Genomic DNA, 27,789 nt, shown 5'->3' with positions numbered 1-27,789 from the left:
GTCTTCCTTCTCAATAACAGACTCAATAAAGCAACACCCATCTCTGTTTCCTGTCATGTGATTTCCTGAAACCTGTCGACAAAAGCTGCAGCTTATAGGGGAGAATGATGTATCTAAGGTAGAGGGGAGAGAGAGAGAGAGAGAGAGAGAGCGAGAGAGAGAGAGAGAGAGAGAGAGAGAGAGAGAGAGAGAGAGAGCGAGAGAGAGAGAGAGAGAGAGAGAGGCTGATGCGAAGCTGATATTGGATGGGGAGTGTGTGAATGTGTGTTTGAGGAGAGTTGTGATTAAATGTGTGTACAGCATTTAGTGACTGTACAGCATGTGCACATATGAGTGTGTGTGTGCGAGCATGTGTATGTAAGATCAGGAAGCGGAAACAGTAGTTACCTGGAAGACCTAGAAGAAACATGGAGGACAAAGAATGCAACAGCGTCGGCATCATGAGGCTCGTATCAGGTAAACGTGTTTCTGTGTGTGTGTGTGTGTGTGTGTGGGCCTCTTCCATCTTCTATGTGTTATAACACACCACCTCAGTTGGTAGAACTAACTATTTAGCTTTTTAATTTCAGTTGTATGAAGACTTCATTAAAAATATATTGTGACAGTCAAGCCACTGATATATGTATTTTATGTCATTTGAATTTGAATTTATAATAAACATCTACAGTGGAACGGTTTGTTTGTTATAATCAACAGCTGAATATGCAGCTTTAAACTTTCAGTTTTCAGAGATGTGTTTGTTTGTGTGTGTGTGTTAGTGAGAGAGAGAGACCGAGAGAGAGAGAGAGAGAGAGAGAGAGAGAGAGACAGAGAGAGAGAGAGAGAGAGAGCGAGCGAGAGAGAGACAAAGAGACAGAGAGAGAGAGAGAGACAGAGAGACAGAGAGACAGAGAGAGAGAGAGAGAGAGAGAGAGAGAGAGAGAGAGAGAGAGAGAGAGAGAGAGAGAGAAAAGCAGCTTGAATTGAAATTGAATTGAATTGAATTTAGAGAGAGAGAGAGAGAGAGAGAGAGAGAGAGAGAGAGAGAGAGAGAAGGCAAGAAGGGCCTTCTATGCCATCAAAAGGAACATAAAATTTGACATACCAATTAGGATCTGGCTAAATATACTTGAATCAGTTATAGTTATAATTCAATACATACAGTTATATAATATATACTGAACAAAAATATAAATGCAACACGTAAAGTGTTGGTCCCATGTTTCATGAGCTGAAATAAAAGATCACGGAAATGTGCTGAGGAGTATTTCTGTCTGTAATAATGCACTTTTGTGGGGAAAAACTCAGGGTCTTTAACTTCTCTATTTGGACCATTTCTACAGAGATTGCCCTAAAAGTAAATACTTTACCTAAGAGTATAATCATATTTCCCATTGATTGATCGTGGGATACACTGGATAGGTGCAGTAATGTGTTGTTTTTCCCTTCATAGATGCTCTCCTCCCTTCTCACTCTATCCATCCCCCTCTCTCTCTACCTCTCCATCCCCCTCTCTCACTCTCTTCAGAGAGGAGGGGATAGGGTCAAGCGGGCAGGTTGTTGGGCGGCCTGCCGTCACAAGTCGCAAGATTTTATCTGGAGAGAGGGGAGAAAGAAGTCCAAGCATAGGGTAGGGCAGTGTGAGCAGGACCAGCAGTGTCATTTGACTTAACAAACGAGGATCGGATGTCATCAACCTTCTTTTCAAAATGGTTGACGAAGTCATCCACAGAGAGGGAGGAGGGGGGGGGGGGATTCAGCAGGGAGGAGAATGTGGCAAAGAGCTAGGGTTAGAGGCGGATGCTTGGAATTTAGAGTGGTAGAAAGTGGCCTTAGCAGCAGAAACAGATGAAGAAAATGTAGAGAGGAGGGAGTGAAAAGATGCCAGGTCTGCAGGAAGTCTAGTTTTCTTCCATTTCCGCTCAGCTGCCCGGAGCTCTGTTCTGTGAGCTCGCAATGAGTCATCAAGCCACGGAGCTGGAGGGGAGGACCGAGCCGGCCGGGAGGATAGGGGACATAGAGAGTCAAAGGATGCAGAAAGGGAGGAGAGGAGGGTTGAGGAGGCAGAATCAGGAGATTGGAGGGAGAAGGATTGAGCAGAGGGAAGAGATGATAGGATGGAAGAGGAGAGAGTAGCGGGAGAGAGAGAGCGAAGGTTGCGACGGCGCATTACCATCTGTGTAGGGGCAGAGTGAGTAGTGTTGGAGGAGAGGGAGAGAGAAAAGGATACAAAGTAGTGGTCGGAGACTTGGAGGGGAGTTGCAGTGAGATTAGTAGAAGAACAGCATCTAGTAAAGATGAGGTCAAGCGTATTGCCTGCCTTGTGAGTAGGGGGGGACGGTGAGAGGGTGAGGTCAAAAGAGGAGAGGAGTGGAAAGAAGGAGGCAGAGAGAAATGAGTCAAATGTAGACGTAGGGAGGTTGAAATCCCCCAGAACTGTGAGGGGTGAGCCATCCTCAGGAAAGGAACTTATCAAGGCGTCAAGCTCATTGATGAACGCTCATTGATGAACCCGGAAGCCAGCCGCACCAATGTGTCGGTGGAAACACACCGTATAACTGGCGACACGAGTCAGCGTGCAAGCACCCGGCCCACCACAAGGAGTCGCTAGAGCGCAATGGGACAAGGACATTACATTTACATTTACATTTACGTCATTTAGCAGACAAATAGGTGCATTCACCTTATAGCCAGTGGGTTAACCACTTTACAACGTTTTTTTAAAAGTTTTTTTTGTTGTTGTTATTATTATTATTTATTTTTTTGGGGGGGTGGGTTGGAGTAAAGGGGGGGTAGAAGGATTACTTTATCCTATCCCAGGTATTCCTTAAAGAGGTGGGGTTTCAAATGTCTCCGGAAGGTGGTGAGTGACTCCGCTGTCCTGGCGTCGTGAGGGAGCTTGTTCCACCATTGGGGTGCCAGAGCAGCGAACAGTTTTGACTGGGCTGAGCGGGAACTATGCTTCCGCAGAGGTAGGGGAGCCAGCAGGCCAGAGGTGGATGAACGCAGTGCCCTCGTTTGGGTGTAGGGACTGATCAGAGCCTGAAGGTACGGAGGTGCCGTTCCCCTCACAGCTCCGTAGGCAAGCACCATGGTCTTGTAGCAGATGCGAGCTTCAACTGGAAGCCAGTGGAGTGTGCGGAGGAGCGGGGTGACGTGAGAGAACTTGGGAAGGTTGAACACCAGACGGGCTGCGGCATTCTGGATGAGTTGTAGGGGTTTAATGGCACAGGCAGGGAGCCCAGCCAACAGCGAGTTGCAGTAATCCAGACGGGAGATGACAAGTGCCTGGATTAGGACCTGTGCCGCTTCCTGTGTAAGGCAGGGTCGTACTCTCCGAATGTTGTAGAGCATGAACCTACAGGATCGGGTCACCGCCTTGATGTTAGCGGAGAACGACAGGGTGTTGTCCAGGGTCACGCCAAGGCTCTTCGCACTCTGGGAGGAGGGCGATAGATGACAAGGATATTAAGCTTAAATGGGCTAGTGACTGTGACAGCATGGAATTCAAATGAGGAGATAGACAGATGGATCAGGGGAAAAATTGAGAATGTCCACTTGGGAGAGATGAGGATTCCTGTGCCACCACCCCGCTGACCAGATGCTCTCGGGGTATGCGAGAACACATGGTCAGACGAGGAGAGAGCAGCAGGAGTAGCAGTGTTTTCAGTGGTAATCCATGTTTCCGTCAGCGCCAAGAAGTCGAGGGACTGGAGGGTAGCATAGGCTGGGATGAAGTCTGCCTTGTTGGCAGCAGAACGGCAGTTCCAGAGGCTGCCTGAGACCTGGAACTCCACGTGGGTCGTGCGTGCAGGGACCACCAGGTTAGAGAGGCAGCAGCCACGCGGAGTGAGGCGTTTGTGTAGCCTGTGCGGAGAGGAGAGAACAGGGATAGGCAGAGGCATAGTTGACAGGCTGCAGCAGATGGCTACAATAATGCTGGGGAGGGCATCCCGGCTGGCCAAACCCTCCAATAACCCGGACGACGCTGGGCCAATTGTGCGCCACCTCATGGGTCTCCCGGTCGAACCCAGGTCTGTAGTGAAGCCTCTAGCACTGCAATGCAGTGCCTTAGACTGCTGCGCCACTCGGCAGGCCCCTCCCGGCTCATTCCATCTCACTCTATCCATCCCTCTCTCCATTCCCCCCAATAGAGGAGAGCTGTAGCTCCACTGTGACAGACGAGTCGCGTGTCTACTACCAGACTGAGATCTTTGACCAGCTCCCCAGCTCTCTGGCCCGACGGACCCACCACCACCAGGACAGGGGGACCACGGAGACATCGCACCCAGTAGAGATGCACCCTGGCCAGGCAGGAGGAGCCAGGGACAGGGCCCCTACCCAGCCGATCAGGAGCCTGCCGGTCTGTATGCAGAGGAAGAGAGAGGCAAGGTGAGTGATAGAGAGGTTGTGTGGAGAGATCACATGAACGTACACACACACACTCACACACACACACACACACATAAACACACACAGGTGTCGCACACACGTGCAAATATTCACCAAACTGTTTCTAGAATAAGACAAGGGTCATGGAGGCAGTGTTGCAAGTTGCTTTACCATTCTCTGTTTCAGTGTTTATGTTATCATAGCAGGTAGAGTGAGAGAGTCGGGTGTGTGTGGATATGGATGTGTGACGCAGCTGTAAAATTATACAAGATATAAGATTTTTTAAAAGACTTGCTGGTAAAGAGATGTGTCATATATATATATATATATATATATATATATATATATATATTTACAGTACCAGTCAAAACTTTGGACACACCTACTCATTCCAGGGTTTTTCTTAATTTTTTACTATTTTCTACATTGTAGAATAATAGTGAAGACATCAAAACTATGAAATAACACATATGGTATCATGTAGTAACCAAAAAAGTGTTAAACAAATCAAAATATATTTTATATTTGAGATTCTTCGAATAGACACCCTTTGCCTTGATGACAGCTTTGCACACTCTTGGCATTCTCTCAACCAGCTTCACCTGGAATGCTTTTCCAACAGTCTTGAAGGAGTTCCCACATATGCTGAGCACTTGTTGGCTGCTTTTCCTTCACTCTGCCGTCCGACTCATCCCAAACCATCTCAATTAGGTTGAGGTAGGGGGATTGTGGAGGCCAGTCACCTGATGCAGCACTCCATCACTCTCCTTCTTGGTAAAATAGCCCTTACACAGACTGGAGGTGTGTTGGGTCATTGTCCTGTTGAAAAACAAATGATAGTCCCACTAAGCCCAAATCAGATGGGATGGCGTATCGCTGCAGAATGCTGTGGTAGCCATGCTGGTTAAGTGTCAATTCTAAATAAATCACCTACAGTGTCACCAGCAAAGCACACCCACACAATAACACCTCCTCCTCCATGCTTTACGGTGGGAACTACACATGCAGAAATAATCCGTTCACCCACAATGCGTCTCACAATGACACGCCGGTTGGAACCAAAAATCTCAAATTTGGACTCCAGACCAAAGGACACATTTCCACAGGTCTAAAGTCCATTGCTCGTATTTCTTGCCAAAAGCAGGTCTCTTCTTCTTATTGGTGTCCTTTAGTAGTTGTTTCTTAGCAGCAATTCGACCATGAAGGCCTGATTCACACAGTCCCCTCTGAACAGTTGATGTTGAGATGTGTCTGTGACTTGAACTCTTGTGAAGCATTTATTTGGGCTGGTAACTCTAATGAATTTATCCTCTGCAGTAGAGGTAACTCTGGGTCTTCCATTCTTGTGGAGGTCCTCATGAGAGCCAGTTTCATCATAGCGCTTGATGGTTTTTGCAACTAACTTGAAGAAACATTGAAAGTTCTTGAAATGTTCCGTATTGACTGACCTTCATGTCTTAAAGTAATGATGGACTGTCGTTTCACTTTGTTTATTTGAGCTGTTCTTGACATAATATGGACTTGGTCTTTTACCAAATAGGGCTATCTTCTGTATAACCCCCTACCTTGTCACAACACAACTAATTGGCTCAAACGCATTAAGAAGGAAAGAAATTCCACAAATTAACTTTTAAGAAGGCACACCTGTTAATTGAAATGCATTCCAAGTGACTACCTCATGAAGCTGGTTGAGAGAATGCAAAGAGTGTGCAAAGCAGTCATCAAGGCAAAGGGTGGCTATTTAAAGAATCTCAAATATAAAATATATTTTGATTTGTTTAACACTTTTTTGGTTACTACAGGATTCAATATGTGTTATTTCATAGTTTTGATGTCTTCACTATTATTATACAATGTAGAAAATTTGTGACCAAAGCATACATTGGAGAAAATAATAATATTAATTAATTAATACATGTGGAAACACTGGACAGTTACTTTAAGGCATGTAAATACTGAGGCTTCATCATCATGGCGCAACATTTTGGAGTTTTCAGACAGAAATATGTTACGTAGAACTAACATGCAACGTTGGACAGCGTTTGGCAACTGAACGTGGCCCTGCACCACCACCACCACCACCTGTCTCTCTCTCCTCCCCCTCCAGGTAGATTTGGTGTAGGTGTGAAGGCTTATTTTGTGTTCCTGAGATATCTGGTTTACCTGAACCTGCTCCAGTGTCTGGTCATAGGAGGGACCATACTCACACCAACAGCAGTCTATGACAGCGATGGTGACAGAGGTGTGTGGGGAATACATTCCTGTCATGTGCCGGATTTATGCATTGTCGTGGCAAAATGTAATATATTTAGTTGACAGTAGCTCTGTGATGTGGTTGCAGGACTTCTGAGGTTTGAGGGCAATGACTCGGTTTTGGACTTCTTCGTTGGTTCGGTAAGTGTGTGTGTGTGTGTAGGTGTGTGTGTGTGTGTGTGTATTTGTGTTCAGCAGTGGAGGCTGCTGAGGGGAGGACGGGTCATGATATTGGCTGGAACAAAGTGAATGGAATGGCATCAAACCATGTGTTTGATGTATTTGATACCGTTCCACTAATTCCTCTCCAGCCATTACCACGAGCCCGTCCTCCCCAATTAAGGTGTCACCAACCTCCTGTGGTGTACAGTGTATGTGATTTAACCCTCCTTCTCCCTCTCTCCTCTCCCTCCTTCCTTCCCTCCCTCCCTCCCTCCCACCTCCAGGGTTTTCTAGAACGTTCTCCAATGTTCTATGGGTTCTATGCATGTAGTTCTCTGGACCTGCAGTGTCTGAACACGCCCCTCCTCTTCCTCCTCGGAACCCTCACCGTCCTCATCCTCAGTCTGGTCATGGTGGTCCGCAGGTCAGACACACACACATGTTGTTTCACTATCCTTGTGGGGAACAAACAATTGATTGCCATTCAAAATCCTATTTTCCCTAACCCCAAACTCCTAACCTAATCCTTAACCTAACCTTAACCATAAACCCCTAACCCCTAAGCCTAAAATAGCTTTGTTCCTTGTGGGGACCGGCAAAATGTACCGACTTGTCCGAATTTTTCTTGTTTTACTATCCTTGTGAGGACACACACTCACACACACACACATGCCTATTCTAATTCAATGCTTTTACATTTGTAGGGAGCAGTGAACGAGTGCACACTTCAGGGGGAAGGAGAGATTATTGGGACGCACACAAGGATACGCTGTTAAAGATGTGTCCACAGGGAGGACACAATAGTGGCTTTTTTTAACATTTTCATCACCTCTTTTAAACAGGACGGTTGTAGGCTACAAGCACACGTGGTTGCTAGGCAACCACTACAACATCCACATGAGCTACAAGGTGTTCTGTGGGTGGGACTTCTGTATCCATGATCCCGAGGCCGCCGCCCACAAACTCAGCTTCATCAGGAACGAACTGAAGGTTCGGGGTGGTAGTCTGCCTGCCCTTTTCAACTCTCTCTCTCTCTCTCACTCTCTCACTCTCTCTCTCTCTCTCTCTCTCTCTCTCTCTCTCTCTCTCTCTCTCTGTCTCTCCATTATGATTGTTCTGCAGCCGTTCCTCTATCTCTGTGGACTGGCAACTCTTTAACTTCCAACACCTACAAAGGTTCTTCCTCTTCATTCTCTCTCCTTCTTTACCTTTATATTTGACACTCGTTGAACTTTCTGTTCTATTCCTTTCTCTTTGTGTCCCTCCCCTCCCCCCTCCCTCTCCTCCACCCTTCCCCTCCTTCTCCATCCCCCCTCCCTCTCCTTCTCCTATCCCTCCCTCTCCCACCTCCTCTCCTCTCCCTCCCTCTACTCTCACCCTCCCTCTACTTCTCCCCCTCCCTCCGCAGTTGTACCTAGAAGAGGAAAGGTTCCAGCAGCGCGAGGCCAGGAGGACGTTGGGTCAGTGGGCACACCTCTACTCCCTGCGAGGGCTGCTTCACTTCCTGGTCCTGGTTCTACTGGGCGGAGCCTTCTGTCTCATCTACTATGCCACCTTGGCCTCACAGGCTGAGAGGGTGAGAAATGTGTGTGTGTGTGCGTGTGCATGTATTAGTTAGTTACAGTGGGGAGAACAAGTATTTGATACACTGCCGATTTTGCAGGTTTTCCTACTTACAAAGCATGTAGAGGTCTGTAATTTTTATCATAGGTACACTTCAACTGTGAGAGACGGAATCTAAAACAAAAATCCAGAAAATCACATTGTATGATTTTTAAGTAATTAATTTGCATTTTATTGCATGACATAAGTATTTGATACATCAGAAAAGCAGAACTTAATATTTGGTACAGAAACCTTTGTTTGCAATTACAGAGATCATACGTTTCCTGTAGGTCTTGACCAGGTTTGCACACACTGCAGCAGGGATTTTGGCTCACTCCTCCATGCAGACCTTCTCCAGATCCTTCAGGTTTCAGGGCTGTTGCTGGGCAATACGGACTTTCAGCTCCCTCCAAAGATGTTCTATTGGGTTCAGGTCTGGAGACTGGCTAGGCCACTCCAGGACCTTGAGATGCTTCTTACGGAGCCACTCCTTAGTTGCCCTGGCTGTGTGTTTTGGGTCGTTGTCATGCGGGAAGACCCAGCCTTGACCCATCTTCAATGCTTTTACTGAGGGAAGGAGGTTGTTGGCCTAGATCTCGCGATACATGGCCCCATCCATCCTCCCCTTAATACAGTGCAGTCGTCCTGTCCCCTTTGCAGAAAAGCATCCCCAAATAATGATGTTTCCACCTCCATGCTTCACGGTTGGGATGGTGTTCTTGGGGTTGTACTCATCCTTCTTCTTCCTCCAAACACGGCGAGTGGAGTTTAGACCAAAAAGCTCTATTTTTGTCTCATCAGACCACATGACCTTCTCCCATTCCTCCTCTGGATTATCCAGATGGTCATTGGCAAACTTCAGACGGGCCTGGACATGCGCTGACTTGAGCAGGGGGACCTTGCGTGCGCTGCAGGATTTTAATCCATGATGGCGTAGTGTGTTACTAATGGTTTTCTTTGTGACTGTGGTCCCAGCTCTCTTCAGGTCATTGACCAGGTCCTGCCGTGTAGTTCTGGGCTGATCCCTCACCTTCCTCATGATCATTGATGCCCCACGAGGTGAGATCTTGCATGGAGCCCCAGACCGAGGGTGATTGACCGTCATCTTGAACTTCTTCCATTTTCTAATAATTGCGCCAACAGTTGTTGCCTTCTCACCAAGCTGCTTGCCTATTGTCCTGTAGCCCATCCCAGCCTTGTGCAGGTCTACAATTTTATCCCTGATGTCCTTACACAGCTCTCTGGTCTTGGCCATTGTGGAGAGGTTGGAGTCTGTTTGATTGAGTGTGTGGACAGGTGTCTTTTATACAGGTAACGAGTTCATACAGGTAATGAGTGGAGAACAGGGGGGGCTTCTTAAAGAAAAACTAACAGGTCTGTGAGAGCCGGAATTCTTACTGGTTGGTAGGTGATCAAATACTTCTGTCATGCAATAAAATGCAAATTAATTACTTAAAAATCATACAATGTGATTTTCTGGATTTTTGTTTTAGATTCCGTCTCTCACAGTTGAAGTGTACCAATGATAAAAATTACAGACCTCTACATGCTTTGTAAGTAGGAAAACCTGCAAAATCGGCAGTGTATCAAATACTTGTTCTCCCCACTGTATTAATTTAGTTAGTCAATTTATCATGTTCATTATTTTGGCATCCTTTTTCCTTCTCTCCCCCTCTCCCTCCCTCCTGCTCAACTTCCCTCCCCCTCTCCCTCCCTCCCCCCTCCCCATCTCTCTCCCTCCTGCTCAACTTCCCTCCCCATCTCTCTCCCTCCCCCCTCCCTCCTGCTCAACTTCCCTCCCCCCTCCCCGTCTCTCTTCCCCTCCCTCCCCCTCCCCGTCTCTCTCCCCGTCTCTCCCCCCTCTCTTTCTCATGCCTGCTCCCCCTCTCTCAGAGTGTAGACTATTTGATCATCAGGGTGCTTCTCCATTACCTTCCTCCCATCGTCATCACCCTAGTCAACTTCTTCCTGCCTCACGTCTTCCGCCATATCGCTTCCTTCGAGGATCACTCCCTCACCACCCAGGTCAATGCTACCATCGTCAGGTAGGAGCAGAAATGTCCCATCTTTATTGGTACACCAATATCATCATCATCATCATCAATACATAAATATTGATAATCACTGAAGTTCTCTCTTCATCATCTTAATTCTTCAACTTCCTCCTCCTCCTCTTCCTCTTCCTGCTCCCAGGAGTATTTTCCTGAAGTTGGCCAGTCTGGGGATGTATCTCTTCTTCCTCTTCAGAAACAGAGAACAGGAAGTGAGTCATAACGACTAACCATTGTTGACAACTACAGATCATATTGACCTTTGGCACTAAATATACTTCATATACAGTAAATGGACTTCATATACAGTAAATGGACTTCATATACAGTAAATGGACTTAATACTCTGTGTGTCCTCAGTGTTGGGAGAATCAGTTTGGTAAAGAGATGTACAAGCTCTCTGTGTTCGATTTCCTCGCCTGTTTCTGCAACACCTTCTTCATCGCCTATCCTAGAAAGTAAGTTTATGTTCTGCTTTCTGAAGGAATATTTCTGATGAAAACGTATTTGGCCCAATGGAACAGAGCACTTGTAGGCTTGTGGAACCCTCGCTTTCACCTGTCCAATCATCTCAGATCAGTTCATACTGTAGTGAATTTTGTGGGTTGCCCCGACTGGGACTTGAAGCCGGGTCCAGCAACTGTCAACTCAATAACTTAGCTGTCACGTCAAGAGATCCAAACTTCTTGACAAGGTTGCCAGGTGTTGGGTTGCCAGGTGTTGGGTTGCTACAACAAGGGAGGAAGAAAGGATATGTGTTTTGGATGTTTTCTAACAGTATCCTTCATCTTATTGTCCCTCCATCCCTCCTCACAGGTGGTTGGTGGAAAGGTACCCATCGTCTTGGCTGGCGCGGTTGTCGGGGAAACAACATTTCCTGATCCCGTTCAATGTTCTAGACCTGGTGTACAGTCAGACGGTCACCTGGGTAGGACTGTTCTATTGTCCCCTGCTGCCATACATAGGGATTGTCAAACTGGTGGCCATCTTTTACATTAAGAAGGTGAGCGTTGTTGTTGTTAACATAAGTCTTTCTCTCAACATATTACTGCCTATCATCTCTCACTGTTTCATTTCTCCCTTCTGCCTTGCTCTCTCTCTCCCCCTCCTCCCCCTCCCAGTTGACAGTACTCCAGTGCTGTGTTCCGGCCCAGAGAATGTTCCGTGCCTCCAGTTCTTCAGTTCTGTTCCACTTCATGTTACTACTGGGTCTCATCATGGCAGCCATCACCCTTGGAAGTAACCTCCAACAGTAAGACCTCACTACTCTCTCCTCTCCTCTTTCACTCCTGTTTCTCTCTACTAGAATCACCCTCCACCAGTAAGACCTCACTACTCTCTCCTCTCCTCTTTCACTCCTGTTTCTCTCTACTAGAATCACCCTCCACCAGTAAGACCTCACTACTCTCTCCTCTCCTCTTTCACTCCTGTTTCTCTCTACTAGAATCACCCTCCAACAGTAAGACCTCACTACTCTCTCCTCTCCTCTTTCACTCCTGTTTCTCTCTACTAGAATCACCCTCCACCAGTAATTATGAAAGAAAATAAAAAAAAAGATCCTAAATTACTTCTCTGGTTCCTTGAATCTGATTCCTCTCAAGGTTTTGTCGTGACGTGACTTTCGTTAATCTGATGACTGTTGTTGGTGCTGTCATCTTCAGGACAGGAATACCGGCTTACTTAACGGAGGAATAAACACACATGTTCATCGTTGGTGTTTCAACCAGAACGCGGGAAAATGCCCTTTCTTTATTTTCGCACATGCGCAGTTGTACATCTCTCATAGGGCATAACTGTACCAGTGTAAGAACACAATTTATAACATATTAGTCTATATGTTAACACCCCCACTTGCTCTTATACTGTACAAGTCGTATTCAACCTAACTATCAACACATTTAGCTTACAGTTATACATCTCACAAATGTCAGTTTACATTCCAAACATATAACCCAATAATTTTTCATTTTTGAACTTCGTTACAGGTTTAGTCAAAACATCTGCAACCATGTCTGCCGTTGGACAATATTCAATACTTATTTTGCCATCACTGAGCGCAGATCGAATGAAATGATATCTGATGTCAACATGTTTACATCTCTGACGACATACTGGGTTCTTTGACAGAGCAATTGCACCTTGGTTATCTTCAAAGATTGTTACTGGTGCATATTGGCACTCACTATCCATCTGGCCCAATAACTGTACAAGGTACAAACTTTCTTGTGTAGTAGCAGCCAGTGCCATGTACTCTGCTTCACATGTAGATAAAGCTACTGTTGGCTGCTTCTTAGACCTCCATGAAATAACAGGTCCACATTTAGTTAAACTAAAACAATACCCTGTTATGCTTCGTCTGTCACTTTGATCTGCTGCCCAATCAGCATCACTATATGCTACGAGGTTGAGTTTTTCCACCCCCTTTTTGTAACACAACTCCTGATTCATTGTCCCCTTCAAGTACCTCAACACATGTTTAGCTGTTATCCAGTGTTGCTCTTTTGGTTCTGATAGGTATTGTGACAGCTTGCTGACAATCCAACTGATATCCGGTCTTGTACATGTCATAACATATATCAAGCTGCCTATCACTTCACGATACCTTTTTGAATCAATAGGTTCACCATCACCATCAAAGTTTGTTTTTTGTTCACATGGTGTTGACCTTGTTTTACAGTCTGACATACCAAACCTTTCCAGTATCTTGGTTATGTACCTTGTTTGGCTCATCTTTATTTTCCCTTCACTTTGTGTAAAATCAATGCCTAGGAAATGTCTAAGCCTCCCAAGATCTTTCATCTTAAATTTTTCACTTAACATTTCTTTTACACTTGTGAGTGAGTCACTATCACTAGCAGCGATAATTAGATCATCGACCCAAATTATCAAAATGATCCTTTCTGTTGCAGTTTGTTTGTTGTAAACACAGTGATCAGCTGGGTTCTGTGTAAAACCATTTTCACTAAGGTGATCATGCAACATTTTGTTCCAGTTCCTTCCAGTGGTGTAGTGGTCCCTGGAGAAGTGGGTATACTCTCAGTATTCACCTTTTTTTTTTTTAAGTAGTCCAGAAAAAAGCCCTGTTTTAGAAACAGTGACATGTAAGACTATGATTTAGTTTACCCAAAAATATGTAATTTCTACTTGCACACTATTATAAAATGATCATGACTTGATTAGGAGCAGTTTGTAGTTACTACTGGTCACAAGAGCAGCCTGGATGAATGTAAAATGTATTTATCATGAGGCAAACAGGAAATGGTGTTTCGATTATTTTTTGCACATTTATTTAAATAAAATACTTCAAATCTGAAGGTGACAATGCATCCTTGTTCATATTGCTATATGCTTTGTTTTGAACATGTTCATTTACCGGTAAATCATTCAACAAAATATGTTACAACAATATTTAGTTAACAATTAACAAAAATATATGCATTAACAACACATCAACAGTGATATACTCTCTCAACCCAGCACTGGGTTTCTGACCTTGCTCATACTACAGTATATTCCAGACAAATTTGCTTTCTGCAGGAGCTTTCACACTGCACTGTCTAGAACGCACCGAAGAGGCAGCACGATGGCTCTTCAACCAGGTCCTTGTATATTTTCTAGGATCAAACTTGGAAGTTGGTGGGCCGTTGATATTAATCATCATCAAGTTTGATATGTTTGAGATCAGAAGGACAGCCCTCTTGTCTGAGCTTATATTGTTCATAAGGCTAAAATTCCTCTCACACTCTGCTGTACCGACAGGGAATGTTTTCATACAGTTCATAAGTGGTTTTAGGTCCTTGGGCTCACTACTGGGCTCTTCCAGTAGGTCCCGCATCCCATTCAGTGCTTGGTCTGTGCACAAGTTAAATCGCTTGCACAGTCGCTTAACTTGTTCTTCACCATGGCGGATGCTGGGCTTTGATGGCCACTTACTCTGATCAAGGATGCTGAGGTCCATGATGGTCTCATCTTCAAAAGACAAGCGTTTCTCCAGATTGTTCACAAGGCTTTGTAAGAACTGGCCTGGATTGATAGACTTCAGCTTTGCATTTGTTTTCAGGGCTATAGACCGATACTCCCCAGTCTGTTTTGCTTCTAAAGCCTCACTATATTTCTCACCTGGACTCTCTTTGAATGACTGGATCACTCTGATTGAGCGTTTCAGCAGATGCTCTGCTCTGAGGAGCGTTATAGAACGAGACTGAAGCTCCTGTGACAGGAGACTTAGTTCATGGAGAGTGTCGTACATGAGGCCAAGGTCACAAATGAATTCTGGACTTTGAACACGGTCTAACAAACCTCTGTACATCTGCCTCTCTTTGGTGGACCTCATCTCATCACTGCAAGCATTTTTAAAGTGCTGCACAAGAGCTCCCAGGGATGTCCAAACAGCACGAACAGTCCGAAAGCTACTGGCCACCCAGCGTACATCCAAGATTCTGCCAATGCGAAGAAGTTGTGAGCCTACTTCAGCTGCTGCATTAACAAGTTCACGTTCATTTTTGTTTGACACACTATACAGAGAGTATAGCTTCTGGATAAAAGTTTTAAAGTGATTGACAGAGTTTACCTCATCAACTGCATCTGACACAGCAAGTTCAAGTCTATGGTTCATGCAGTGCCATACAAAAAGCTTTGGGAATCTCAAAGTCAGTCTGGTTGCTACTCCTGACTTCTTTCCTAGCATGACACTGGCTCCATCAGATACAAATGTTACCCAGTTTTCATGAAGCCACTCTTCTGTAAAGCCAGCATTAGTTAAACAGGTGAGTAACGCCTGTAATATGCCATCTGCTCTCTGATTTTCCAGTTCAACAAGTTCCAGGAATATGAACTCAGGGCTTTCTTCTTGAATTGATGCTTTAATAGAAACTGTCATGACAGCTTTGTGACTTAAAGAAGATGCCTCGTCAATTAGGACAGCTAACTTACTGGATGATGCTATAATGCTACTGATGATTTTGCTCTGCATCTCACTAGCAACATGTTGTATTATTTGTGTTGCACTGTAACGTGAATGAAGTATTGAGCCCATTTTTACACCATTCAGTTCCTGCAGCTCAATGAGGCTCTCATGGTCAGAAAAGGGTCGGTTCTTTTTGGCCAGATGGTAGGCTGTTCGAAACACAGCTTCAGTTTCCTTCATGTAGGACTCAGTCATAGTCTCCACTGCATTCTCAATGGCAGCTTCTTTCTGTTGCTCTGCCACCTTCACAGCCTGAGTGTGGGCCTTGGACAACGCATGTTTCCTCACCTTATTTCTCAAGATTGACAAACTTGTTGTTCTACTTCCCTGGCCAGACACTTGAATTTCAAAGTTCATCCATTCTCTTGAGAGCGATACACCTTGTCCTTGCTCCTTGTCGATCCCAATGGAGTTCACACTGCTACAGACCAGACATCCTGCGAAGCATAAACAAACAATGTAACTACTCCTGTATCCACAGCTGTACGTGTGCATGGTCCTTTACACACACACACACACACACACACACACACACACACACAAAGTTATCTGTGCCCACTGTTTCAGAAGTTACCCAAACTAGCAATCTACCTAAACTTACCCAATTTTTTGTTTTTGGATCCCAACCAGGGGTTCTTGGATTTGAAGTCTTCTGTTTGTTTAGCACTCCACAGGTCTGGCCAGTCATTATTGATGTCTACAGACAACAACAAAACTAATTATGCATCTCCCTGTCTCTCTCTCTCTCACACACTTACACACACACACACACACACACACACACACTACTGTGATCACAATAGTCATCAGCAAGACATGGGTCCCCCTCTTTACATTAACAATCTGCATAACCAAGTGGAAATATTTTCAGCAAGTGAAGCTGAAGCATACAGGAGATTAGTGAGTGAAATACTTGGGAGAGTTTATTTAACAAAAAAACAACAAATTTAACACAAAATGTTATATAACAGTAGCATTGTAAAAAACAAACATGGATACAGACAAAATAAATAGAAGGGCAATAAAATAAATAACATCACACAGAAATTCAAAATGAGGCTTAATCTGTCAAAATCACCTTTTGTTACAGTGTGAGGCTTCACTTTTCAATAAACTGGAGATGCAATTTACTGCCTGTGTGTTCTGACCTGGTGGTGGTAGACTGGATCCTTCTCTATGCTCACACTGACTTGCCTGGCTAGCTCCCGGTTGAGAGCTGCCAGGGCTGCTGGTTTTAGGGGTGGGGTCTGCCTGGGCCTGATCTGGGCCTGATTTGTGCCTCTTTACAAAAAAGTCTGCAATATCTCCCTTCCTTTTCATGGTTACCTGTCCCTATACAAAATAAGACAGCCTGATTAGACCTCAATATTGTTTTAGGCTGAATCTTAAACTATTTGTCCCCATTCTTGTGTTTTAACTTACTTAAAAATCAACTACCAGCTTAGCTACTATGCAATTAAACTAGATCATATAGGTTAGTTAGGGCTAAGTAACTTGGCTAATGTTATAATTTAGGGCTTAGTAACTTGGCTAACGTTATAATTTAGACCTTTACAATAATAAACAAGCTTCATAAACATTGAGATAATCAGTTTCATCAGTCTGGTATGAAATTCTTATGAACTGGGTTGATTAAACACTTACTGAAAACCAACAATGCCCCGGTTTCCCCACATTATCCCAATCTACGTAGCTAGCTTCATAACGTTAGCCGACTCGCACTAACTATTGGCGGCAACATCTCTTCTCCTCTAAATGTGCAGTCACTGGCAATTTGCCAGTAGTTTAAAATAATGATTCATTTGGAAACCACCTTAAAACTTACCTCAGAATGATGTCTTCCATCAACTGGGGTGGCACACCGCCGCTTGTGTCCTTTCTTCATCCGTTGTTTGGTCTGCTCAGCTGCCGTTATCGTAGTCAAGTGGCACCGGCACCTGAGTTTTTTTTTTTTTTCACTGGCACCTGAGGTATTAGCGATATTTTCCTCGGCATGACCCGCCCTACTCTGCCTCTGATTGGCTCATCAGTCCTCATGCCTAAAGTTAACCAATCTAATCAGTGAAAGCAGCGAGTACCAGCCAATTAGAGGCAGAGGAGGGTGGGTCATGGCTTCACTATCCCCGAGGAAGAAAATAGGCAATCTGACTCACAGATATTACTGAATGATGCGCATCAGGGGGGATTTAGAAGTGGGTATACGCAATGCTGACTGAAAAATAAGTAGGTATACGCCGTATACCAGCGTATACCCTGGACTACACCTCTGGTTCCTTCCTGACTGTTTCAGGCCGTACAGTGACTTGTTCAGTTTGCAGACTAGTTGCTCACCTGTATCTGACCTGACTTCAAAACCCTCTGGTTGCTCCATGTACACTTCACAGTCAATAGGAGCATGTAGATATGCTGTTTTGACATCCATCTGATGTAACTCTAAGTCATACTGAGCTGCTAGCTGCATCAAACAACGTACTGATGTCATATTTGCAGTTAGAGAAAAAGTCTCCTTATAGTCTATTCCTGCCACTTGACTATATCCCTTTGCAACATATCTTGCCTTGTATGTCTCAGTCTCATCTGAATTGTTTTTGACCGCATAGACCCACCTGCCCCCCACTGCATTTTTACCCTCTGGCAGTGTGGTCAATGTGAATGTATCATTTTCCCTAAGGGAATCCATCTCCTCCTTCATAGCAGTAGCCCAAATCTCTGATTTTGGTGAAATCATTGCTTCTTTGAAGGTTTGTGGTGCATTGCACATTACTCTGTAGCAGTAGTCAACACTAGGTGGTATCTGGTCATCACACTTCACTTTACAGTCATAGTCTTTTAAGTACTGGGGCTTCTTCCTCTCTCTGTCTGGATAGCGTGGACTCTGACTATCTGAAGTCTCCATTTGCACATCTTGTGTCTCTTCGGAATTTTGATCTGCCATCTTGGCTTTTGGCATGGGGGATTGAAATCTCTCCCCATGAAGATCATCACTCATTTCCAAATCTGTCTGAGTTTGGCGTTCGACTACACCTTTTGTAACGAACTTGACTAATCTGTTTTTAAGAACTTTTCCAGTGTCTGGGTAGTAGACTAGGTATGCTGGACTATTTTTATCATACCCGACAAAAATACCCTTTTCACATCTTGAGTCCAACTTTTTCTTGTTCTGTCTGTTGCATAGCAAACAGATCCAAATTCTTTCATCTTTGAAAGATCAGGCTTTCTCCCAGTAAACATGTAGTGTGGAGTCTGTCCTACACGCTTATTGTAACACCTATTGCGAATTACTGCATCAGTCATTACAGCATATGTCCACAATTTCTTTGGTAGGTTGCTCTCAAGTAGCATGCATCTTGCCATTTCAAACAGTGTTCTCCAATTTCTCTCAGCGGTCCCATTTTGATGGGGTGAGTAAGGGGCTGAAGTTTCATGTCTTATGGCATTCTTACTGAGCAGTGACTGGAACTCTTTGGCTGTGTACTCTGTGCCATTATCTGACCTGACACACTTTATTTTTCCATAAGGGGCCACATCAGCAATAAACTTCTCAGTAGCTTTTACAGTATCACTTTTTGCTTTTAGGAAATACACAAAAACTGCCCCTGAATAATCATCCGTAAATGCTAGAGTATATCTGAACCCATCTTTCGCCTCTGGCTCAATAGGGCCAGCCAAATCAGTGCACAAGCTCAAGAGCTGCTTTTGCCTTTTCATCAGGCTCTCTGTTTCTGCTCTGAACAAATGTTCCCTGTGTGCAGATTTCACAGTTGAGGGTAGATTTGTCAATCTTACCTGTGATTTTCATTCCCTCTGTCACATTTTCTAACTTTGACACATCCTCAAAATTACAGTGGCCAAGAATTTTGTGCCATGTGTGAATATCATAGCACCCATGACATCCATCATCATTTTCATCACTTACAGTGTTAAGATAGTAAAGTCTATCGTACTCCTCGATGTCAAAAGTAGTACCGTTCTTGTGGATGAGCTTGTTACACCCCTGTCGAAAGTTGACTGAAGCTCCGTTGGCTGTCGCTGCTTTAACAGAGAAAATGTCCTGTGGAAACGACGGCACGTACAGCGCCTTCGTCAGCGTTGTTTTCACCCGACGACCCGTGTTGTCTCTCAGGTAAACCTCCGCTGCACCTCTCCTCTCCGCGACACCATTCGTTCTTGTTCCGTCAGCCAGCTCCACGGAATGTTTTTCCGGTTTGAAAGTCTCGTCAAACTCCTTAAACTTCCCGATGTCTGTGACTATATGTGACGTTGCTCCCGTATCAACCATCAGCCCTTTTTGTTTCAGTCCACGAACCTGACAGTCACTTATTTTGAATGCAAATGTGTGGCCTTCAGCATCTGTTGCTTGTTTCACATTGTCTCTTCTTTTTCGTCTGCAATTTGCGTCAGTATGAGTGGAGCGCTTGCAAAAACTACACCACTGTCTCCGTTCTCTGTGCTCTCCAGTAACGGTACATTCCCGGGCCTTGTGCCCTTTCTGGCCACAGTTGAAGCAGGTTATCTCGGTCCCTTTATCTCTTCCTCTTGGCCAGCTAACTTTAATGTTACTTGCCTTCATCGCGTTGTCGTCAGTGGAAATGGCGCTAAACTTCTCGGTGCTTTCATAGCTCCTCAACTTGGTTTTGAACTTGCCATAAGTTGTCGGCTCGTCACTCTGCGTTATGTGGATGGCAAACGGCTTAAATGATTCGGGCAAACCTTTCAGAATCATTGCAATCAACAGCCCGTCACTTAAAGTCTCTTCAGCATTCCTCAGTGCTGTAATAGCCGTCTCAGCACGAATGATATAATCCGTAACACTTTCGTCACTGGCTTTCTGAAGAGAAGTTAGCTCAGTGTAGAGGCTAATCACACGTGGCTTCCCTTTACCTGCATAATGTTCCCTCAATATCTTCAACGCTTTTCTCCCATCATCTGCTGCTTCTCTCATTATCAGGGAAAGACTTATCATCCAAAACCTGTATCAATTCGGCGTAGGCTTCTTCATTTTTCTCTCCGTCTTCTTCATCTTCATCCACGCTCAATATGGTGGCCTTTAGCCCTAGCAAACGCAAGTGTCCCAAAAACTTCGTCTCCCATAACTCGTAGTTTTTTTCATCTCCGTCGAAACATAATCTATTCCATCGGCTTCCATGTTCCCTCCTGGGCCCATAACCTGTTGGTGCTGTCATCTTCAGGACAGGAATACCGGTTTACTTAACGGAGGAATAAACACACATGTTCATCGTTGGTGTTTCAACCAGAACGCGGGAAAATGCCCTTTCTTTATTTTCGCACATGCGCAGTTGTACATCTCTCATAGGGCATAACTGTACCAGTGTAAGAACACAATTTATAACATATTAGTCTATATGTTAACAACTGTTATTTATTCAATCAACTAACTATGTTTAATTGTAACCCGATTAAATGAATCATGTAACAATTACCTCATTAGAAATTTGGGGCACCATGGAATAAGTTGTTTATAGAGTTACCATCTCCCGAATTAAACTCTGAGAAGATATATGTTATATATCGATAACAGTCACTTATTAATCATTACCTCATATCAGTCTCATTCTGAACGTCGCAGACTTCTTGAATCCGCAAGAACCCCAGCCTTTTCTGATTATTCAGTTCTACACAAATGTATTTAATTATTTATTTACTAACTAACTAAATAATAACACAGAATACACATACACACTTACATGAGACAGAAGTCCCTAGTGGACTGAAAAGATATGACATCTTATTACACAAAGATGGAGAAGGGGGTGGGGATGGTGAGAGATAGAGAAAGGGATATTTATCGTGGATACATTCTATAACTATTCTCACTTTAATCAAGCACACGAACCACCGCCCGTTCGGGATAAGAAAATAATGAATGCATTTACGTGTTGAATACCTTCGTTCGTTGTCTATGTCGGTCAGGACAAAGCCCTCTCGGGAAGTTGTTTATGTGAGCTCACCCGGGGTGTAAGGCTCTGATTGTCCACCAGAGGTCACAATGTCCTTCTTCTTAGTTTTGGTCTTGTAGTGGCGTGTCCCACCTTGTGTCTTTAGTCAAAGTTCTAGATCTCTTTACATGCACAGCTGCAGACTGTCAATGTTTTGGTCTGGTGAGTTTTTCTTCACCTCGTGTTGAGTTTCAGAGTTTCCAACCATTTCAACGTGTAGCCATGGCTTCACGTCTGCATATGTTAATTCTTAGCAAGTCCTTTTTTATTTTTTATTTATTTATTTCACCTTTATTTAACCAGGTAAGCCAGTTGAGAACAGGTTCTCATTTACAACTGCGACCTGGCCAAGATAAAGCAAAGCAGTGCAATAAAAACAACACAGAGTTACATATGGGGTAAAAAAACATAAAGTCAAAAATACAACAGAATATATATATACAGTGTGTGCAAATGTAGCAAGTTATGGAGGTAAGGCAATAAATAGGCTATAGTGCAAAATAATTACAATAGTATTAACACTGGAATGCTAGATGTGCAAGAGATTATGTGCAAATAGAGATACTGGGGTGCAAAAGAGCAAAATAAATAACAATATAGGGATGAGGTAGTTGGGTGGGCTAATTTCAGATGGGCTGTGTACAGGTGCAGTGATCGGTAAGGTGCTCTGACAACTGATGCTTAAAGTTATTGAGGGAGATAAGAGTCTCCAGCTTCAGAGATTTTTGCAATTCGTTCCAGTCATTGGCAGCAGAGAACTGGAAGGAATGACGGCCAAAGGAGGTGTTGGCTTTGGGAATGACCAGTGAGATATACCTGCTGGAGCGCAGACTACGGGTGGGTGCTGCTATGGTGACCAATGAGCTAAGATAAGGCGGGGATTTGCCTAGCAGTGATTTATAGATGGCCTGGAGCCAGTGGGTTTGACGACGAACATGTAGTGAGGACCAGCCAACAAGAGCGTACAGGTCACAGTGGTGGGTAGTGTATGGGGCTTTGGAGACAAAACGGATGGCACTGTGATAGACTACATCCAATTTGCTGAGTAGAGTGTTGGAGGCTATTTTGTAAATGACATCGCCGAAGTCAAGGATCGGTAGGATAGTCAGTTTTACGAGGGCATGTTTGGCAGCATGAGTGAAGGAGGCTTTGTTGCGAAATAGGAAGCCGATTCTAGATTTAACTTTGGATTGGAGATTCTTTATGTGAGTCTGGAAGTTGAGTTTACAGTCTAACCAGACACCTAGGTATTTGTAGTTGTCCACATACTCTAGGTCAGACCCGTCGAGAGTGGTGATTCTAGTCGGGTGGGCGGGTGCCAGCAGCGTTCGATTGAAAAGCATGCATTTAGTTTTACTAGTGTTTAAGAGCAGTTGGAGGCTACTGAAGGATTGTTGTATGGCATTGAAGCTCGTTTGGAGGTTTGTTAACACAGTGTCCAATGAAGGGCCAGATGTATACAAAATGGTGTCGTCTGCGTAGAGGTGGATCTGAGAGTCACCAGCAGCAAGAGCGACATCATTGATATACACGGAGAAAAGTGTCGGCCCAAGAATTGAACCCTGTGGCACCCCCATAGAGACTGCCATAGGTCCAGACAACAGGCCCTCCGATTTGACACACTGAACTCTATCTGAGAAGTAGTTGGTGAACCAGGCGAGGCAGTCATTTGAGAAACCAAGGCTATTTAGTCTGCCAATAAGAATGCGGTGGTTGACAGAGTCGAAAGCCTTGGCCAGGTCGATGAAGACGGCTGCACAGTACTGTCTATTATCAATCGCGGTTATAATATCGTTTAGGACCTTGAGCGTGGCTGAAGTGCACCCATGACCAGCTCGGAAACCGGATTGCATAGCGGAGAAGGTACGGTGGTATTAGAAATGGTCGGTGATCTGTTTGTTAACTTGGCTTTCAAATACTTTCGAAAGGCAGGGCAGGATGGATATAGGTCTGTAGCAGTTTGGATCTAGAGTGTCACCCCCTTTGAAGAGGGGGATGACCGCGGCAGCTTTCCAATCTCTGGGGATCTCAGACGTTATGAAAGAGAGGTTGAACAGACTAGTAATAGGGGTTGCGACAATTTCGGCGGCTAGTTTTAGAAAGAAAGGGTCCAGATTGTCTAGCCCAGCTGATTTGTAGGGGTCCAGATTTTGCAGCGCTTTCAAAACATCAGCTGTCTGAATTTGTGTGAAGGAGAAGCGGGGGGGGCATGGGCAAGTTGCAGCAGAGGGTGCAGAGTTGGTGGCCGGGGTAGTGGTAGCCAGATGGAAAGCATGGCCAGCTGTAGCAAAATGCTTGTTGAAATTCTCGATTATTGTAGATTTATCGGTGGTGATAGTGTTTCCTAGCCTCAGTGCAGTGGGCAGCTGGGAGGAAGTGCTCTTATTCTCCATGGACTTTACAGTGTCCCAAAACTTTTTGGAGTTAGTGCTACAGGATGCAAATTTCTGTTTGAAAAAGTTAGCCTTTGCTTTCCTGACTGCTTGTGTATATTGGTTCCTAACTTCCCTTTTAAGCACTCTGGTCGAAAAGGGCGGTTCCATCACACTGACACGCTCTTCTGACCTCATTCGGGGCGTGGCTTAGTTAATGTGCAACGGACATGAAATGCCATTATTATCTCATTAGAAAACCAAAATCACATTCCTATCTTAACAAAAATAGTTTCATCGTTCTTCATATTGTATTAACATCATATTGGATGGAAACTTGACAGCTAGAATGTGTTTCCTTTCTAAGTTACAGTATTTGGCTCATACAGTTTTTAATAACATCACAAAATGAAAATAATAATAAATAATAATAAAGCAATATGACATGATTATTCTTTAGGTCCCCACTGACCATTCCAAACATCCGGATGTTAGAAATATTGTTCCAATGTTCACTTTTTTGGACAAAAAAGTTTTGGCGGCAAAAGTATTCTGGAGACAAAGCACGTCTTTCCCAATACTGTGGAGGAAAGGGAGAGATTCCCCTCCTGCTTAATTAAGGTGTCAAAACCGGCCCAGCCCCACTTCCTATTCTGTGGGTAAGAGGGTCTGGTTGTTGTCAGCTATTTACCAAGCTGATCTGAGGCCTTTGATCCTCACCCAGGAGAGTCATGACAGCTTCTTCCTATCCGCAAAGCACTGTACTTGTTCTCTCCTCTATTTGCCCCTTCTCTTCTTTCCCCCCCCAGGTTTCCCCCCTCCCCCAGCTGTGGTCCGTTCGTGGGCAGCGCTACAGTGTTTAATGTAACAGCTGTGTGTGTGGACAGTCTGCCAGGACTGGCCCAGTCCACCCTGAGATACCTGTCCTCAGAGGCCTTCATTCTGCCTCTGATACTGGCTCAGATGTAGGTGATATAGATCATACACACACACATACACATAAACACACGTACACACACACACACCAGCCTGCCACCCAATGCTACTGGCTCAGATGTGCAGTAGGTGATGTAGAACCTGACTCCTCTCATAGATTCTGTTTCTTACAGATCATAGAAATATAATAAATAGAACATAGCACGTTCTTGTTGCCATGGATGTAAATGTTACAGATCGTATATCATGTTACCCTTTTCCCCAGTGTTGTCCTGACCACCTTTGAGTCACGGAGGAGAGCAAATGGAAACGCCATTGAGAGACTGAAGGACATGCTGGTGATGGTAGGTTACCCACCGATAACAGTATTAGTTAACCCTAACCCAGCTGCTGATAATAATAAATAATAATATGCCATTTAGCAGACACTTTTATCCAAAGCGACTTACAGTCATGTGCGCATACATGTTTACGTATGGGTGGTCCCGGGGATCGAACCCACTACCCTGGCGTTACAAGCGCCATGCTCTACCAATTGAGCTACAGAGGACCTGATGGTAGGTTTGTGTCTTCATAGTAAGAAAGTTCAAATAGTGCAATACATCTTGAGGCTTAAAACATTAATTCTCTCTCTCTCTCTCTCTCTCTTTTTTTGTTTCGCTCCCTCAGTGCACCTCAGATAAGCATTTTCTGCTGAAGCAGCACACTCTCTCACTCAGACGCCAGAAGAAAACCTTCAAGGCCCCCACCACTGTTTCAGGCACGAAAGAGGGCAGCCCTACCACCAAGAAGGACCCCTCAGCAGGCATCGGAGAGGACAGCCATATCACTCAACTGAAGGACCCCTCTGCACAGCCTACAGGAGATGACAGCCCATCATAGAGATAGAGGACTCAACCCAAAATTCAGTTTTAGCATGGGCAGCGCCATTCAGGACTTTCATCATTTTGAAGTAGTCAACTGTGTGGAACTTTCTATGGGTTAAGGAAGGATCACATGATTCCATCCAGGTCATCAGGAGGGATCAGCCAAATAATTATACTTGTGAGGAAACATTCCATAACTGCAGGTAGCTGTAAATCGCCAACATGTCTTTATACCTGTTCAAACAACACACCCCAGGTGGCAGTATGCACCCTTTCAGTTTGTTTACCAACTCATAGAAGTAGTAGTAGAAGAAAATTAACTACTTCGAAAATGGAGATGGCCTCAATGGTGCTGCCCATGCTCTCACAGACGCCATATTGGGACAGATACAATGTTGTGTTCTCGAACTATCTCTATGCAGCCCATAGAGTTAGAAATAGAGGCCACCCTCTATCTTTGCGCCAAATGCACCCTCTATCCAACTCTATGGAACTGACAGCTGAATGGCACCCTATTCCATATTTAGCTCTCAAAAGTAGTAGTAGATGTGACCTTTGAGCTTTTTGTCACTCCCTAACATTCAGGGTTTATTGCTTTGGGCTGTACCTACAGTGGGGAAAAAAACTATTTAGTCAGCCACCAATTGTGCAAGTTCTCCCACTTAAAAAGATGAGAGAGGCCTTTAATTTTCATCATAGGTACACGTCAACTATGACAGACAAAATGAGAAAAAATCCAGAAAATCACATTGTAGGATTTTTAATGAATTTATTTGCAAATTATGGTGGAAAATAAGTATTTGGTCAATAACAAAAGTTTCTCAATACTTTGTTATATACCCTTTGTTGGCAATGACACAGGTCAAACGTTTTCTGTAAGTCTTCACAAGGTTTTCACACACTGTTGCTGGTATTTTGGCCCATTCCTCCATGCAGATCTCCTCTAGAGCAGTGATGTTTTGGGGCTGTCGCTGGGCAACACAGACTTTCAACTCCCTCCAAAGATTTTCTATGGGGTTGAGATCTGGAGACTGGCTAGGCCACTCCAGGACCTTGAAATGCTTCTTACGAAGCCACTCCTTCGTTGCCCGGGCGGTGTGTTTGGGATCATTGTCATGCTGAAAGATCCAGCCACGTTTCATCTTCAATGCCCTTGCTGATGGAAGGAGGTTTTCACTCAAAATCTCACGATACATGGCCCCATTCATTCTTTCCTTTACACGGATCAGTCGTCCTGGTCCCTTTGCAGAAAAACAGCCCCAAAGCATGATGTTTCCACCCCCATACTTCACAGTAGGTATGGTGTTCTTTGGATGCAACTCAGCATTCTTTGTCCTCCAAACACGACGAGTTGAGTTTTTACCAAAAAGTTCTATTTTGGTTTCATCTGACATTCTCCCAATCCTCTTCTGGATCATCCAAATGCACTCTAGCAAACTTCAGACGGGCCTGGACATGTACTGGCTTAAGCAGGGGGACACGTCTGGCACTGCAGGATTTGAGTCCCTGGCGGCGTAGTGTGTTACTGATGGTAGGCTTTGTTACTTTGGTCCCAGCTCTCTGCAGGTCATTCACTAGGTCCCCCCGTGTGGTTCTGGGATTTTTGCTCACCGTTCTTGTGATCATTTTGACCCCACGGGGTGAGATCTTGTGTGGAGCCCCAGATCGAGGGAGATTATCAGTGGTCTTGTATGTCTTCCATTTCCTAATAATTGCTCCCACAGTTGATTTCTTCAAACCAAGCTGCTTACCTATTGCAGATTCAGTCTTCCCAGCCTGGTGCAGGTCTATAATTTTGTTTCTGGTGTCCTTTGACAGCTCTTTGGTCTTGGCCATAGTGGAGTTTGGAGTGTGACTGTTTGAGGTTGTGGACAGGTGTCTTTTATACTGATAACAAGTTCAAACAGGTGCCATTAATACAGGTAACGAGTGGAGGACAGAGGAGCCTCTTAAAGAAGAAGTTACAGGTCTGTGAGAGCCAGAAATCTTGCTTGTTTGTAGGTGACCAAATACTTATTTTCCACCATAATTTTCAAATAAATTCATAAAAAATCCTACAATGTGATCTTCTGGAGAATTTTTTTTCTCAATTTGTCTGTCATAGTTGACGTGTACCTATGATGAAAATTACAGGCCTCTCTCATCTTTTTAAGTGGGAGAACTTGCACAATTGGTGGCTGACTAAATACTTTTTTCCCCCACTGTATGTGTGCTATTAGGACAGGAAAGTGATTATTTGTAAATTGTCAA

The 27,789-nt window shown here is 44.4% G+C and overlaps 2 protein-coding genes across 4 annotated transcripts; one reads left to right on the top strand and one right to left on the bottom strand.

Moving 5' to 3' along the window:
• Positions 1–230: 230 nt before the first annotated feature.
• On the top strand, positions 231–25,576 carry LOC123486355 (transmembrane channel-like protein 7). The gene is made up of 15 exons (XM_045217656.1): positions 231–456; positions 4,134–4,371; positions 6,522–6,613; positions 6,713–6,765; positions 7,071–7,210; positions 7,629–7,776; positions 8,195–8,362; positions 10,285–10,436; positions 10,585–10,654; positions 10,803–10,900; positions 11,259–11,445; positions 11,564–11,694; positions 24,547–24,702; positions 24,939–25,017; positions 25,343–25,576. Exons 1-15 carry the CDS (start codon positions 408–410, stop codon positions 25,553–25,555), a joined length of 1,974 nt encoding a protein of 657 aa, XP_045073591.1. The 5' UTR covers positions 231–407; the 3' UTR covers positions 25,556–25,576.
• LOC123486353 (E3 SUMO-protein ligase KIAA1586-like) lies at positions 13,942–17,310 on the bottom strand. Of its 3 annotated transcripts, none has more exons than XM_045217654.1 (3): positions 17,234–17,310; positions 16,010–16,105; positions 13,942–15,845 (listed from the first exon to the last, which is right to left on the bottom strand). In XM_045217654.1, exon 3 carries the CDS (start codon positions 15,763–15,765, stop codon positions 13,945–13,947), a length of 1,821 nt encoding a protein of 606 aa, XP_045073589.1. In that variant the 5' UTR covers positions 15,766–15,845; positions 16,010–16,105; positions 17,234–17,310; the 3' UTR covers positions 13,942–13,944. The 3 variants fall into 3 exon arrangements, with proteins under 3 accessions (XP_045073589.1, XP_045073588.1, XP_045073587.1); XM_045217653.1 differs by having other exon boundaries at positions 16,487–17,304; XM_045217652.1 differs by having other exon boundaries at positions 16,557–17,304.
• Positions 25,577–27,789: the final 2,213 nt, after the last annotated feature.

Source organism: Coregonus clupeaformis, unplaced genomic scaffold, assembly GCF_020615455.1.
Source record: "Coregonus clupeaformis isolate EN_2021a unplaced genomic scaffold, ASM2061545v1 scaf1166, whole genome shotgun sequence".
Classification (NCBI taxonomy): domain Eukaryota; kingdom Metazoa; phylum Chordata; class Actinopteri; order Salmoniformes; family Salmonidae; genus Coregonus; species Coregonus clupeaformis.
Note: the sequence above shows the minus strand (reverse complement) of the source record. Positions and strands in the feature narration are given on the sequence as shown.